This window comes from Dermacentor variabilis, chromosome 3, assembly GCF_050947875.1.
Source record: "Dermacentor variabilis isolate Ectoservices chromosome 3, ASM5094787v1, whole genome shotgun sequence".
Classification (NCBI taxonomy): Eukaryota; Metazoa; Arthropoda; class Arachnida; order Ixodida; family Ixodidae; genus Dermacentor; species Dermacentor variabilis.
In genome coordinates this window covers 18,970,498-18,985,000 of record NC_134570.1, presented here as the reverse complement: position 1 = coordinate 18,985,000, position 14,503 = coordinate 18,970,498, and the positions used below count along the sequence as shown (strand labels likewise).

The following is a 14,503-nucleotide window of genomic DNA, read 5'->3' as shown; positions in this document are numbered from 1 at the left end:
ACGTTGGTTTTAGCTTTGGTAATGAGCAAGTTTATCGTCCAGGGTTCGACGGAACAGCGTCTGGCGATGGCATACATTTTTTTTTTTTTTTTTGACAGCAAACAAACACTGTCCAAAGTTTGAACAAAAACATGACGTTTCGAGTCCCCTACGTATCTCTTGTCCACATAAAATCGAGACAAGTTGTGCCGTGCCTTGTATACGTAGTAGATGGCGCAACGATCTGGTGTATATCTCTGATAGATTTCCACGCGTCCGATTAAGTGTAAGAGGCGTCGACAGTTTTAATAATGATTCCAAAAGTCGGCGAGGTGATACTGTTTTCTGCGTGTCGATGACAGTCGCAGAATCCAAATCAATGTTGTGACCCGTGTTAAGGTGACGTTCACCCAGCGCGTGCGTTAACGGCTTGGTGTCCCTTAGCTACATTATTATAGTGCTGCTTGATATGTAATTGGAAGTTGCCTGTTTCTTTTATATGCGATGCGTGGCAGTCTTGACAATGTATGAGCAATTGAGTATATAAGGCCGTAATCCATCTTAAAAGTATTACGAAGCAACTACTTGCCTCCTTGCTATGTGCTTTTTGCCCATTTTCTGCCTTGTATGCTGCGATCCAGAAGTTCACCTTAATCTTACAGGGTCGCTAAAAAGAAACACTAAATCAACTTGTCCTATGAAGACATTCTTTCAAAGCCTTATATTTGTTGACATAGAGTTTTGACATGTCCGCTGCAACGAGTCGACATGTCAAGCTTATTCGGAAACTATCGAAGGTCCCGCTGCGGAGGCAGGGAAGCTTGTTAACGTTTTATAGTAGCGGGCAGTTCACTTGCTTGCTAACATGCACATGTTGGGTGAATTGAAGAGGGCGCTCGCGGCAGCGTCGGAATGAAGCGTGCGTGCGTAGCTTCTGTCCCGAGAAACCCGAATCTCTGGACCGTTGAAGCTGTCACTCTCTTCTTAACTGTTGAAGAAGCACAGTGGGAGCATCAGCGCCGACGCATGCTCGTCGCCTCATCCGATTAATGGCGATCAAAAAAAAAAAATCAGTCAACGATCTCAAAGCATTAGTCAAATAATCCAAAGGCTTTGTCGATAAATTGTCCGGCCAGGCCGGCCACGTGCGCTCTGGCGACCGTCGCGTGTGTGACCTGGCCGTGTGTGTGTGTCGCAGCGCTGTGCGACTCGTGCCGGGAGTCCGCCGACCTGGAGCGCCGCCAGTCGCAGCAGGGCACCGTGCTGGTCCGCCGCGTCTCGAGCCAGGAGGCCGAGGCGAGCGCCAAGCGGCCGCGGCTCGACGAGCGCCGCCAGCGGAGGGCGCGCAGGGGCGACCGCTCGCTGCACATGCGCGCCACGCAGACCCTGCTCGACCTCAAGCTCAAGGTGAGGCTTCGCGGGTTACGGCCTCGCCGTGGCCGCGGACACCGCGGGATGCCGAAGATTGGAACAGCCCGTTGGGTTTAGACGCTGAGGATGGGAATCGGTGGGCCGGGCCAGTGTGCCGCCTTCCAAATTTCGCTCCGCGACCAATCGTAGTTTCGCTTATCAGTTTTACAGCGTCATACTCAACAAATAACACAGCGTACACGAGCTCGAAGCGTGTGCCCTGTATTTGAACACTGAAAACATTTGGGCGCCGAGAACTTGAGACCTGAAGTTGCCCTGCGTAGCAGGCTCATATAGTTGCTAAAGCGCGGACGAAACGGTCTCTCTTCAGATAGGTAGCTAGCCCAGCATTGTAGGCGTCTCCTTCTATCTGCTGTGAGCACGAAGCAAGGAACACTTATGAAAAACAAAAACTGGCTCTCCCGTAATTGAGAGTGGATGTTAGCATGAAATGGCGACCGGAAAGGCAGATTGGGCGGAGATTATACCACCCACAATCTTAAAATGGGTGTAGTGCATGTTCGCAACGGCACACCCCACCACACCACACCGCACCACTCCATACTGAGCACATGTGGACGCTGCCCAGCTAGAAGAAGCATACCGGCTGAAGCCGGTGCGACCAAACATCTCAGCAAATCTCGATTTTTGTTCTGTGATCTCCACGCAAAAGCTCACGTGTTGGGCCGCCACTGAGCAAAGGGCTGGCTGCGTGACGTAATGCTCTTTCCTAACTCTTTCCTTCCTCCACGAAGACAAAGCAGGGCATCACACGCGTCCGGCGCCACGCCACACAGCAGCTAGGCGAGCGTAGTGGATCCGCAGCAACCCGACGAACACGGCGACAGACCCCGACACTTGGAACACATAACATACCAGTGCACGCAGTGTTCGGCAGACGCCATCTCGCCGCTACTTAACTACACACCCAGCAATTGGTCGTAGGAGGCGCGACTCCGAACGAGACTTGGGAAACCAATTGGCGACCCTCGACCAGGCCCGGCGAGCCGCAATAGCCAGTGGGGTTCTGGAAGAGGGGCTCCACCTGCAGTAACCAAGCACGTCACCATTTCAATAAAGTTGTCTCTCTCTCTCTCTCTCTCTCTGTAGCAAATCCTATTTCCCAAAACTGAAGCGTTAGGTGTCCTTTATACTGCCTTTTGAACGTCGCTATTAAAAATTACAAATAAAACTTTAGTGTACTATAAGTTACAGCTTGAGTGAGATTGTGAATGAACATTAGGAAGAACTCAGAAGCAATTTTTTTTTAAACTTGTTTGGGAGTAACTAGCATATGCAATGCGGTCCTGTACAAAGGGTTGGGGATCTCGTTTTGTTCTCGCAACTTGTCCGGATGTTCTCGTTTGAGTGCCCGGATAACGGCTCTGACTTTTGGTTCACGTGAAGGTCGCCGACAACGGGATCTAAACATTTCATGCTTAAAAAGATACCAATGGCTTGACGCCAGAGCCAACGTGCGAACGCCCGGGTGCCCTCTTAAGTGGATCATAAGGCCCACTCGTCTTCAAATACTTGCAGCGAAGGCTACGTAGGGCTCGTGTCTGCCACTCGGTAACGAGACCTGGCGTCATGCTCCAGAGTAGTGAGGAGCGCTGCGAATCCTTCCGTAACGCTTCCATTCAGTCGGAGTCGCGCAGATGGGCATCAGATGTGGACAATCGATGTTTCTTTTTCTTTGTTCGCTGGCGCGACCCTTAGCTTTCGCTTCACAACAGAGTTGGTTAGAAGGGAGTATATGCGTCATGTTAACGGGTTCCGTCTTGTACTCGTATATAGCAGTGTGACGAGGGTCACCTCGTACCTTGTCTCTAATAATACGTTCTTTTATTTTTATTTTTTTAGTGCAGGCAGGGGTTAATGTTGCACTCCTCGTCATAACTTTCAAACTGTGTCCCGTCACCACGTTTCACTGATGACAGAATACAGTTCGAATAAGATAAGGCGTCGTTTCAAAAAAAAAAAAAAAGAAGGAAAAGTAGTTTTCTCCGACCCGTCATTCTTCTTGTTGGGCGGCGGCGTGCAGGTGATGGAACTGTTCTCGGTTGCCCCGTTCGACCAGCACCTGAGCCTGGACCAAGGAGACGGCCAGCCCCCGCTGTCGCTGAGCGGGAACTCCTCCACGCTCGCCGAGCTCGGAGTGCTGCCAGGAGCACTGCTGCTGCTCGTGGTGAGCGCTGTTCCGCCGGGAATCGGAGCACTGTGTAGGAAGGACCCGTCCGCACTGGCACTTAACGCAGTGTACTGGCCGGCCAAAGTTGAATCGCGTATTCCAAGTAAATTGCGCTATTCCTTGAAGGGTTTTAATTTCGTACAAAGTGCGTAATCAGCGGAATTCCCAGATCCTTAGGTATAGCCTGCCACTCACACTGGTTTCTACAGCCCCCTTTTGCAGCTGTCCGCTTTGCTGTGCGGTGTACACATAACACTCTTCACATACTGTCCTTGAAGTGTTCGGGCGCGCAACTCGAGGGTTGCGTAGTAGTGGTGCCTCGTGCCAAGGTCGTAGTATGAACGAACGAACGAACGAACGAACGAGCGAACGAATTGGTGAATAAAATCAAAATCAAATTATGGGGTTTAACGTCCCAAAGCTTCACACTTGTTATGAGGGATGCCATGGTGTGATTAATTAATTTTCACTTTATACCTTTAACGTGGACCTAAATCTAAAAAAAAAATAGCTTATTTTTTGCGTTCCGCCCATGTTGAAACGCCCATGTTGGCTGCCGCCGCGGCCGGAAATCGCACTCTCGACCTCTGACTCAGCAGCAGAACGTCGTAGCTGCTGTGCCACCGCGGCGAGTGTATGAATGAATTAATGAATGAATGAATGAATTGGCGCTGACCGGCTCTGTTCGGTGCAGGTGGACGAGCCGGCAGGTGATCTGGAAGACTGCGACCAGTCTGGTGAGTGTACGCTGGCGCATTTTCGGGTCGTGTGTTCGGCTGTCTTTACGTGTGGTACAATGGCCGCCCGCCGCCAATTTTAGGTAGAGGCGTTAACCGTATCTCTTTTACCCGTTGCAGGCGGCGACCAGTCTACTGGAATGGGCTTTAAAGGTAAGCATGCTGACGGACGGACTGGGCAGACCAGGGAACATGGATGTGGCATTATGCGTCGTGCTCGCCAGAGTCCTCTCGTACGAGGAACAAAAGCTAAGCTGGGTTGCTTGTCGATCACACCAGTCCCGACACTCTTTATCGCGCTATCTCGTTGGGAGGTCGAAGGCCTGCATAGGCCACGGAAATTGCGCGTGTGAATATGGGTAGCGGCCACCATAGCCAGAGCACACCGAGTCCCGCACTGGGGTTACGCTAGGTCGCGCTCATGCGCACATATAGTGCCCGGCTGCCCAAATCTCTCGCGCGTACCCCGCCATCTTCCCGCCGTTTCCCGCGTCCGTCCGTGCCCGCCTTCAGACCCGTGATAAAGAGGGGCGATGAGGTTCTCAGGGATTCCCCGCATTTAATTTTCATCTCGCGCCGCCGGGGTCGCCTCCTTAGCCAACTTTCGTGTGATTGAACGCCGTCACGGGATCTTGCGCGAGGGAGCCGGAGAGGCGCTTCCGCGGGTCCGTTTTTCCACGACCGCCGTGGCGCCTCCGAGCGCGCTTGGCGCGGAGTGACGAGGAAGGTGAACGGACCGCGCGCAGAGCACGCACCGGCTTGGACCCCGTGTCGTGGCGCGGTGGGGCACCGTTTCCCAGCGTCTGGGGGCGGCGGCGCACGGGGCGGATCGCCGCGGTGTGCGCGCATGGAGCGCGGCTGCTACCGCGCGCGCACGGATTGCTCAGGCGGCGGGGGAAACGGCGATGCCCCGAGCAACGGCCCTTGACCCCCGGTTCCCACGCCGCTGCCGCCGAGCGCGGGGCCCAAAGGGGGGCTCGCACATCTGCCCCGAGGTGGCGCTTCCGCTGCCTGCCGATGCTGCCGCGGCGGCGACCCGAAGGGGCCTTCTCCCCGCCACCCTTTGAGGAGTTTGGGGGGCGCTGCCCGCGATAACCCCTGCACGCCTACAGTGTCGCCGGAGAGCTGAATGGGCCGGCGGGGCGGATGATGACCCCTCGATGCGGGCCACAGGTGTTGTACCTCGCCGCTACGGGGCCCGTCCTGCGAAGGGGAGTCCCATTCTTGCGCTGCCCGTGCGACACTTGCGACGCTGTGCGTGGTGGCCGTCGTTCGACACAGAACGGGCCAATAGTTGACCGGCGGTGACTTGCTTTTTTCTTTTCTTTTTGTTAGGTTTGACTTTACTGTCCGTTGAGCTGCCGGCATCGGAAACTACAGTGACCGCCGGTGATCGTGTTACGGGGCGTCCTGATAACGTTTCCCGCTGCGTGGCATTCGTTGGCTCGGTGCTTTCTCTAGTGGAATTATATTTTCCGACATCAAATCGGCCACTATGAGCGTCGATAAGGGTAAATGAATATTTTGTGAAGCCATATTGCCGCATATCACTGCAGTGCGTTCTTAAAATCGTCTTTATACTGCTTAGAAGGCTCTCATTTAATGCGCACTAGCAGTCGTTGGGAAGTGTTCATTTAACAAACGCGTCCGTCGTAACTCGCGCCAAGATTGCGTGCAGAGCAGCAAGTTACCGCACTTTTGTAACCACACACGGCAGTCCTTCAGTAAACCGGAAGACAGAAGAACTGCGGCTGCAACGGGAGTCGTGAAACGTGCACCTTCTTTCTCAGGTGAAAGCTGAGAAAGAAGCTGACACGTGACAGGTTTCGTAGCAACTCCTCTAGGAAGCACGCGACCTCTGTCGATAATTAAGGCACCTCCGCTAACTAAGGTATATTATGTTAATCAGAGAGTAAGCTACTCGACTTCCCTACTTCGCCGCAGCTTCACTGCCTTATATAGAGACAAGGAAATAAGTTGTGCACTTGAGATAATGGATTAGCTGTACAGTTAATTGAGATACCTAATTACATGTACAATTGAGATCATTAATTAGCTGTACAGTTGAGTGACGGGCCCACTCGAAGCCACATGCTGGTCTTTAGGTTTCAAAAATGAAAATAATAATAAAGAGGTTCATAGCTGTTCTGACAGCCATTTCATATAGCTGTGGATCATACAGTCACCGCAGTGTGGCTTTTTTCTTTTGTTTTTTCTGACATTATTGAGTCAGATCATTTATTGGACATCATACCGGTAACCGTATCAAACAAAACAAAGTGGAGGTGGAGAGGTGGAACCCTAGTGTTTACGGAGCGGCCCCTTAAGGAATGGCATGTGTCGTTGAATAAGCAAGTCCAATGGCACGCGCATTTCTTAAAAGATGCCACATTAGTCTTGCACAAATGCGCTTTCACTGAATGCATGTGAGACTCGTGCTTTTAAACACGATATCAAAATACATTAGCGTGGCGGTCGCCAGCACATTCGTACAGTAAGCAAATAACCCCACATTGGATTCCAATTGCGTAATTGCGTCGATACGTTCACGAAGTAGGGCAGTGTGGCATGCTCCAACGCTTCAATATGCACTTGCCAACATGCTTCTTTCGTAACCTGCGCAGACAGAGCGCAGTTAAAAAAACCTTCAGGCCGTCCTCCGACCCACCGTCTACGTTCCGTGTGCTAAAGTTACATAAACAGGGATAAAGTGCCCCAGAAAGACTGGCCATTGTTTCGATAGGTGGATCTATCTTTCTCATACGTTCCGTGTGACAAACGGCAGCATCTACCAAGCTGAAGCAATCCCATTTCTCAAATTCGGTGCCTTTTTCGCTGTGCGATAATTGCTCATAACAGGCGTGCTACCTATCACCGGAGCTTCCGCGGCCCAATTAAAGCCGAGTGTGCTCCCCTGTAGCGAAGTCAAAAGAACGCAAGTCGCTTTCTACAAAGGGCATTGTGGCACGAGCGTGTGGCTGAATGCAGAATTGAAAGTCACAGTCCTATTGTTATTTACATACTCTCAAAAGAAAACACAAGCTTTACAGCGTTTCGCGTTCCTTTCGGGAAGCCAATTAAATTGTTTGTAATCTTCGAAGCCAGCGTGAGCCGTGCAACAGTATTGGCGCCTTCTCTGCCCTCCCTTTTTACAGGCACCAAGCTCCAGGAGTGACAACCGGAAGTTCCTGCGCCGGACGGCGCCCGGTGCCCGCTGCTGCCGACGGTGTGGTGTGCCTTGCCGTCGCAGCCCTTTAAGTGAAGCCTCTTGGCCAAACGCACACGACGTAATGTTGCTCTTCGAGGTACGCAAGTCGCCGCGTAGTTAGCCTCCCGCGTTCCTCTCGTCACATCGAGCCCGATCGTTTTCTGTCATTTTCTTACCTGTTTAATTAAAGCAGAAAAAAACAAATAAGAACTTTGCGTGTCCTTCACTGCTCGGCGGCGTTGGCAGACGTGTTTTTCTGTGCGCAATGAGTCAGCCTGTTTTCGATTTTGCTGACCTGCCTTCTCATAGGCTCGTGCAAGCGGTAAAAATCCCCGAGGCGCGTTATTGGCAGACGCCACCATAAGATGAGCTGCATGTTTCTCCATTCTTGGGCAGCGCACACACAAACTAAACACGAAAAATAATGCACGACACGCGCTGGTCTAACAACTAAAAGTTTTTATTTGAAGAGAAAGAGTATATACCCAGTAATCATAAAAGTCATGTGGATCACAAGAAAAAGTTATCATACACTCACGACCGATCAGTGAACAAGATCTTTTCGTTTGCCAGGGAAACTGACGGCTGCCTTGTACAAATGTTTCTGTTTTTGAATATGCTGTATGCCTCGGCTGACTCACGTGTGCGCTGGTCGGGATGTTTCATAATAATTGAGGTATCCTCAAAAGGCGCGCTGCCGCAATCACGACAATGGCTGGCAAGATGCGACGACACTCCTCTAAGGAATCGGCGTGTTCACGTAGCCCGATATTTACGCACCGGCCCATCTTTCCGATGTAGACGTTGCCACAGTCGCAAAGTATCTTATGCAACGCTTCTGAATTACAGTATACACTTATCAACATGCTTAACGATGCAAGCGTATTTGTGTGTGCGCTGTTAAGAACGGCCAGCTGAAGTTTTGCCAGCCAGTTGCGACAGCGGCGGCAACTTTTTCTTGGAACGCCACCGTTACGCTTTAGCCTCGTCGCCGTTGTGACTAAATGCGATCGGCGGACCAACTATTGTTACTGAGCCCGCCACCGCCACCCTGGTCTGCCGCGAGCGGGGGAGTGCTCGCGGGAACGTAGTTCGAGGCTCCTTCCCACGCGCCGTTCAAGAGGCATGACAATAGGCACCTGGCGGCGCGCTGCGGGGGTCAGCTCGGGGAAAAAATGCACCTTTCCTGACGTAAGCCCCGAGTTCTACGAAGTCCGTCTGACGTCGGCTCCGGACCGTGAACCTCGCGCAAAGAAGTGTGTGCGCGTGTTTAAGCCGTCCCGCAGAGAGGCGACTTGTTTACGATGACTGGACGAACGTTCCCGTCACCTTGGGATCGAGGGGGGACCGAGTGTTTATAAACCGCTGTTGTGCGGATGCTCAGTACTTTCTCAAGCAGTCATGTTAGACTGATGTACTTGCTCTCGCAGTCATGCTAGACTGATGTAGATACTGTAAATAAACCCATATTCCTCGTTCTCGATGAGAAGCAGTCCTTCCCTTCATCAACGTCCTCAGCGTGGATAAGTTGGACGACGGCATGGGCCAGCTACCTTCTAATTCATGCCGGACTCCAATCTTGACATCGGGTTACGAGCGATGGTATTGAGCCCCCAATCCTAACAGCGCTGCCCAAGAATGGATAGGTTCCAACTAGCCCGCTTTTCAATCCTACAGTGCATGTTTATGATTTGACGATTGGTTTTGATACTCTCCGCAGCGGCCCATTTTGTACCCTTCGCGATATATGTCAACGGACTGCTGTCTCGCAGGTCGTACTTCCACTTCCGCATTAACTTATGCCGTATAACCATCCTGTGCATCTTACTGCACTGCGAAAAATATATGGAAAAGCGAACAACATCGTGTACTTATGGATGAGTTATGGCCATGAAAAGGATTCTATAGTTGCAAGCAATTTTTATGCGTTATCTGATCCTAACCGTGCCCTCCCACTTTTTTAAGTTGTAAGGTGTTTTGTGGCATTCATTCGAGAGCCATTTACGCATCGTTGGGCACGAAGTAGATAGTAGAGCAGAAAGTAGGTAGTGCAGTCATTTGCGCTGACAGACGGCTACATAAGCACGGTAAGCGAGCGCACTGCCGTTATTGCTTACACTTTGTCATATTATATAGTCATGCTAGACCGTTCGTAGTGTCCTTCATACTTGACTGGGCCCGGCTGGGTCCGCCAGTCACCACGGCCGTTGGGCCGGGATGGTCTTCGCGGAGAAAGGGATCTGAGCCTTGCGACATTTTCACTTTCGAGCACTCTAGAGCGCTCTCGCGTTGTAGTTTACATTCGGAAAGTCGGAGTCAAGCGATTGCTACACATTCGTCTTGTTCATTCAGGGCGTCGCGCTCCAACGTGGAGCGCTCGGATGCGCGCTCACCTTCGAGCTGCGGTCGTGACCGAGATCCGAGAAGAATTGCTCAGCTTTCGTTCCGGTGGGTTTAGGTGCTGTAGTCGGTGGTGGTGGTTGGGCTGTAACAAGGAGGCAGAGAGGTAAGGAAAGGTAAAGCAACACGGGCCGTGATGACGTCGTCGGGCCACAGTTTGTGCTGTAAGGATTGGGAGGTCAATCCCACCGTTCGTAGCCAGTTGTCAAGATTGGAGTCGGGCATGAATTAGATGGTAGCTGGCCCATGCCGTGGTCCAACTTATCCACGCTGAGGACGTTGTTGAAGGGATGGACTGCTTCTCATCGAGAACGAGGAATCTGGGTTTATACAGTATCTACATAAGGACGTTGCAGTTCATCAGTCTGGCATGACTGCGAGAGAAAGTACACTGAGCAGCCGCACAACAGCGGTTTATAAACACTCGGTCCTCCTTCGATCCCTAGGTGAGGGAAACGTTCGATCAGTAGACGAGCCACCTTTGAGCGGGAGGGCTTCCGCACCGGTTTTACGGTCCGGAACACGCTTCCGCACCTGTTTCACGGACCCCACCGAGGGCAGACGGTCTTCGCAGAACTCTGGGCTTACGTCAGGAACGGTGCATGGGACGGGGCCTCCAAATACGTTCCCTCGGGAACTCCTTTGCTCACGGCAGACCGTTTCGGCGGTGGCGTGTTCAGTCACAAAGCCTGGTTCGTCGAACTCCTCTCGGCAATCCCGCGACGAATGTCGAGGACGTGGCGTAAGCAAGACGAGAATTTGGAACATGTACGCACTGACGCTGCGCCGTGCGAACTTGTTCTCCTCCCTGTCCTCTTCTTGCTTTCGCTACACTGTCGTTCTCCAAGTCGGCGCGAAAGCTTGGCTTACACTGACCCCAAAGTGTTGGGCTCATCTATTTTAAAGCGAAACTCTCTTTGCCACTTTTCCGGCTTTGCTGATGCTTGTGTTGCTCTTGTACACGCATAGGAACGAATGGGCTTTCTTTTTTACTATTATCGCCATCTTCGCTACCCTGTAAACGGTACCTAGAAATATAATCACTGCAACAAATGCTACACACCCTCAATTAAGCGCATAACTTAAATGCAAAGCTTTCGGTGCCCTCATCACTGTAGTTCGGCGCATCTGCTCGGTCGACCCTATCCTGAAGAGTATACCCGCTTCCGCGCTGGTGCGAGTGGCGTGGTGGGGTTTTCCCCGTCTTGCCGCGCATGCATGCAGTGGCATAGCCATCATTTTTTTTTTTCAGGGAGGGGGGGAGCACATACTTGACAGGGAGGGGGTGCGCTGGGCAAGCCCCGTCATACATATTTTCGGGGGTAGAGAGGGGGCGGGCACGTGCAGCGCAATTTCTCTTTATCTGTGCCTGCGAGAAATGACCCAATATGTTTTTTGAGGAAAGGTGGGTGGGTGGACGTTTAGTGATCAAAATACCAAACAAAAGCCAGTCGTTCTTTGCCAAGCTCAATGTGTGTTATGTTCAAAAAATAGTCAAAAACACGTTGCTCCAAAGAACTCCCCTGGGACTCTCGTGTTTCTCTGCTTTTCACAGCTTGCACTACCGTTTTACTCGCTGTATTTGCGGTACACTGATGGACCTGTCGGGAATTCCCACGTACCTAGCCTTCGAGTATGTACGGAATGTCATTTGAACATAGGATCAGCCATTCGGCATGCACAAAAAAATTGTAGCGGCGTTTTTCTGTTTATTTTCTTATGCTGCCCGTTTTCTCCGTCTAACCCCTGTTACAAAGCATCACACGGCGCTAGACGCGCGTATACATGTAGCCGAAATATCCAGGGTGCTGTCGCCTACTCAATTTTTGCACTGTCTGGTTCTTCGACGTCACTACAACGTAACAATAGTGAGGGGTCAATGTATTCTGGAGGCTGCCGTCAAACAAATGGTTGTCATTTCTGGACATTGTCAAGTTCCGCCATATTGTCCAATTCGTCATCTTGTCAGCTCTAATTGGCTCACTGGGCTGCTACGGCCTCTGTGATTGGCTCAAAGCGCCGCCATTACAAAATCTTGACAGTATGGCGTAATTTGACGATGTCCGTAGTTGCACCCAGATACGGGCCTCCGATCTCGTAAAAAGTGAGCGTGTGGCGGCCACTAGCGTCAGCGCCGTCTGCTCTCGTTGATGGGTTAATGAGAATAATTAAGCGAGCGGTGGCTTAAGCAATTGATTAAGCGAACGGTGGCAGGTGCAACCAAGCTCGGTATTTTCACCATGCTGCTGCGCCTATCGTAGGTCCTTAAGAGGAAGCTTTACATCGGGGCCAACTCTGATTTCCTAGCTCTTCGCGAAACACAGATGTCGCAGTTCTGTAAACTGCATGTGTTAGAACATCTGGAGCGGACCGTTTTGATATATGAATTTACAACGTACGTGAATTTGTTACAATGTTTACGAGGGTTTTGCAGAAGTTCAACTCCCAAATTAGTAGTATACTTGAGAGTGGTGCATCACAGTATAATACACATTTTTCGCCCGCTTTAGATGTATTACTACATACAGTTTACATAATTGTGATATCGTTTTCTTATTACTGAGTTACAGAGCTTTAAACTTGTTACGCGTGTTTTCTGAAATTTTTCACTTTTCAAGAATTAATAAAGATATGTGAAGTATAAATCGATAATTCGCTTCATACAGCCACTAGATAATAACTTTTCCTTTTAAATTGCAACAAACCTCGTCAAAATCAGTGCAGTGGTTGCCGATAAAAGCGGTTTCTCCGTGGCCATTTCCTCTTAAGTTTCCTTTTAAGATCTGCTCAGGTTAAAAAATCACCGAAGAAATTTTTGCCCTGAAGGTATATGTCTTGAACCTGTGTGTTCCTTACCTCTACGCGTCTTCGATGCTCCAGTCCTCTTAATATTCTCCGCGGCAGACTCGTTTACCTTTCACCTGTAAAGTCGAAGGCTTCGTACAGGGTAACCACGTCCAACGACACGCTAACGAAACATTCTAACACAGGTTTCGGCAAATTTTCTGTAACTCCGCATCCTAAGGTACCCCGACACGGCTTCGAACAGTAGTGCCTGGTAGTGCCACTTGCTTTGGAATTATCATGAAACCTTTCTTTTTAAATTTCATTATTTGATGTACTATATAGTCCTGCAGCTGGCTTCCTCTCCGTTGCGCCCATGCAGCATGATTTTTCAGCATGCTTAATGAGTCTTCGTTTTATCTTTCGCTGTCCGTGCCGTAGGCATAATACGCATTTACTGGCTACTTTCCTCGTTCTTTTGCTCCGTTGTGCGTAAACGCTTTTCCTATAACTACCTAGAGCTCTTGGGCGCCCATTTCCTTCCTTCGCATTCCTCAGTCGTTTTCGAAACAGATTTTGCTCTGCGCACTTCGAACAGTGCACGGCCTACGTCCCCCTGTATTGCCTCGCTTACAGTTTTCCCGCGTGCACCAAACCTAGTCTTCCAGAAGTCCTAGTCTTCCGTGTTGTCCACTTCTCTACTCTTCTGTCCTGTCTGCACGCCTCACCTCTTTTTTGCATAATGAACCCTTAACAACTAGCTCAGCTTTCAGTCGTTCTAATCTTCGAGAAGCCCTTTGGTTAACCTGTATTGCCGGCTACACTTGGGATTCTAAAAGGACACTAAAGGCAAATACTAACTCAACGTGGACTGTTCAAATATCATTCCAAAAACCTCGCAACGCTTATTTTATGCAAAAAAGAAGACCTAGTTTACTAGAAAATTGCGTCTGAAGGGCCTGAACACCTCTATCGCAATTCAAATCTCCCGCCACCCAACCGGGGGAGTGGTGACGTTGCATACGCCACCTTTGCGGCCATCGGTGAGTAAAACGGCGCCTGACAGAGCGCGGCACGGTGTTTTGCACGATAATAGAGGGGCTTTATTGTAAAAAACGCAAGCGCCCGGCCTTGGAGAAACCGAGCCACGACAGAGCGGTGTATTCGCCGCTGCAGCTGCTTTTGGTCAAGTGGCGTGGACCGTTCGGGCATCCCGCGACATCACATCGAAGTGGAATCCTCTGCTACTTGCAGTTTGTGCGAGTTTTGCGAGGCAGCAAAACCAGCGCAGCACTAAGCGATAACGAAACTACTGCAATGTGGAAGCACGGGCGGCACGGAGTCGAGCGAAAATGAAACCCTTCGACTGCTAGCGTCGTTGTCAAGGGTAATGTAAATCAGTTCTTTTTTCCAAAAAGGAAATGGAACTGGACAAGTAGCCTTTTCTTCCGTCCTATAATGCAATACAATGATGTTTTTATAACGAGTGTTTAACTGCTAGTGACAGAATTTAAATGAGTGCCTTCGTCATCGGGCAAGTAATTGAATGTGCAGGAGGAGGCTCTAATCGTGTCCTGCATTTACCTCAAGTTGTCGATTGCTAAGCCTCTGTTCGCGATAATATTGACGCCTTAGAGATTCTCGAGCACAATCTATCACTTTGGTTTGACTTAATATTTGCCTTTGGTGTCCCTTTATACACTACATCGAGTTGTCAAACATAGGTCTCAGAACGAGAACTCCTTTCCACACGCCCCGCACAGCCTCATACTTGTCTTTCGTAGCGTCCCATGC

The 14,503-nt window shown here is 50.5% G+C and overlaps 1 protein-coding gene across 1 annotated transcript in view; it reads left to right on the top strand.

Moving 5' to 3' along the window:
- Positions 1 to 7,746, top strand: part of LOC142575225 (ubiquitin carboxyl-terminal hydrolase 48-like) — a 100,814-nt gene extending 93,068 nt beyond the window's left edge. Inside the window, exons 24-28 of the mRNA XM_075684380.1 lie at positions 1,178 to 1,386; positions 3,434 to 3,577; positions 4,275 to 4,317; positions 4,438 to 4,470; positions 7,473 to 7,746. Coding sequence (XP_075540495.1) covers positions 1,178 to 1,386; positions 3,434 to 3,577; positions 4,275 to 4,317; positions 4,438 to 4,470; positions 7,473 to 7,492 — 449 coding nt within the window. The 3' untranslated portion in view covers positions 7,493 to 7,746. The remainder of the gene's footprint in view (positions 1 to 1,177; positions 1,387 to 3,433; positions 3,578 to 4,274; positions 4,318 to 4,437; positions 4,471 to 7,472) is intronic.
- Positions 7,747 to 14,503: the final 6,757 nt, after the last annotated feature.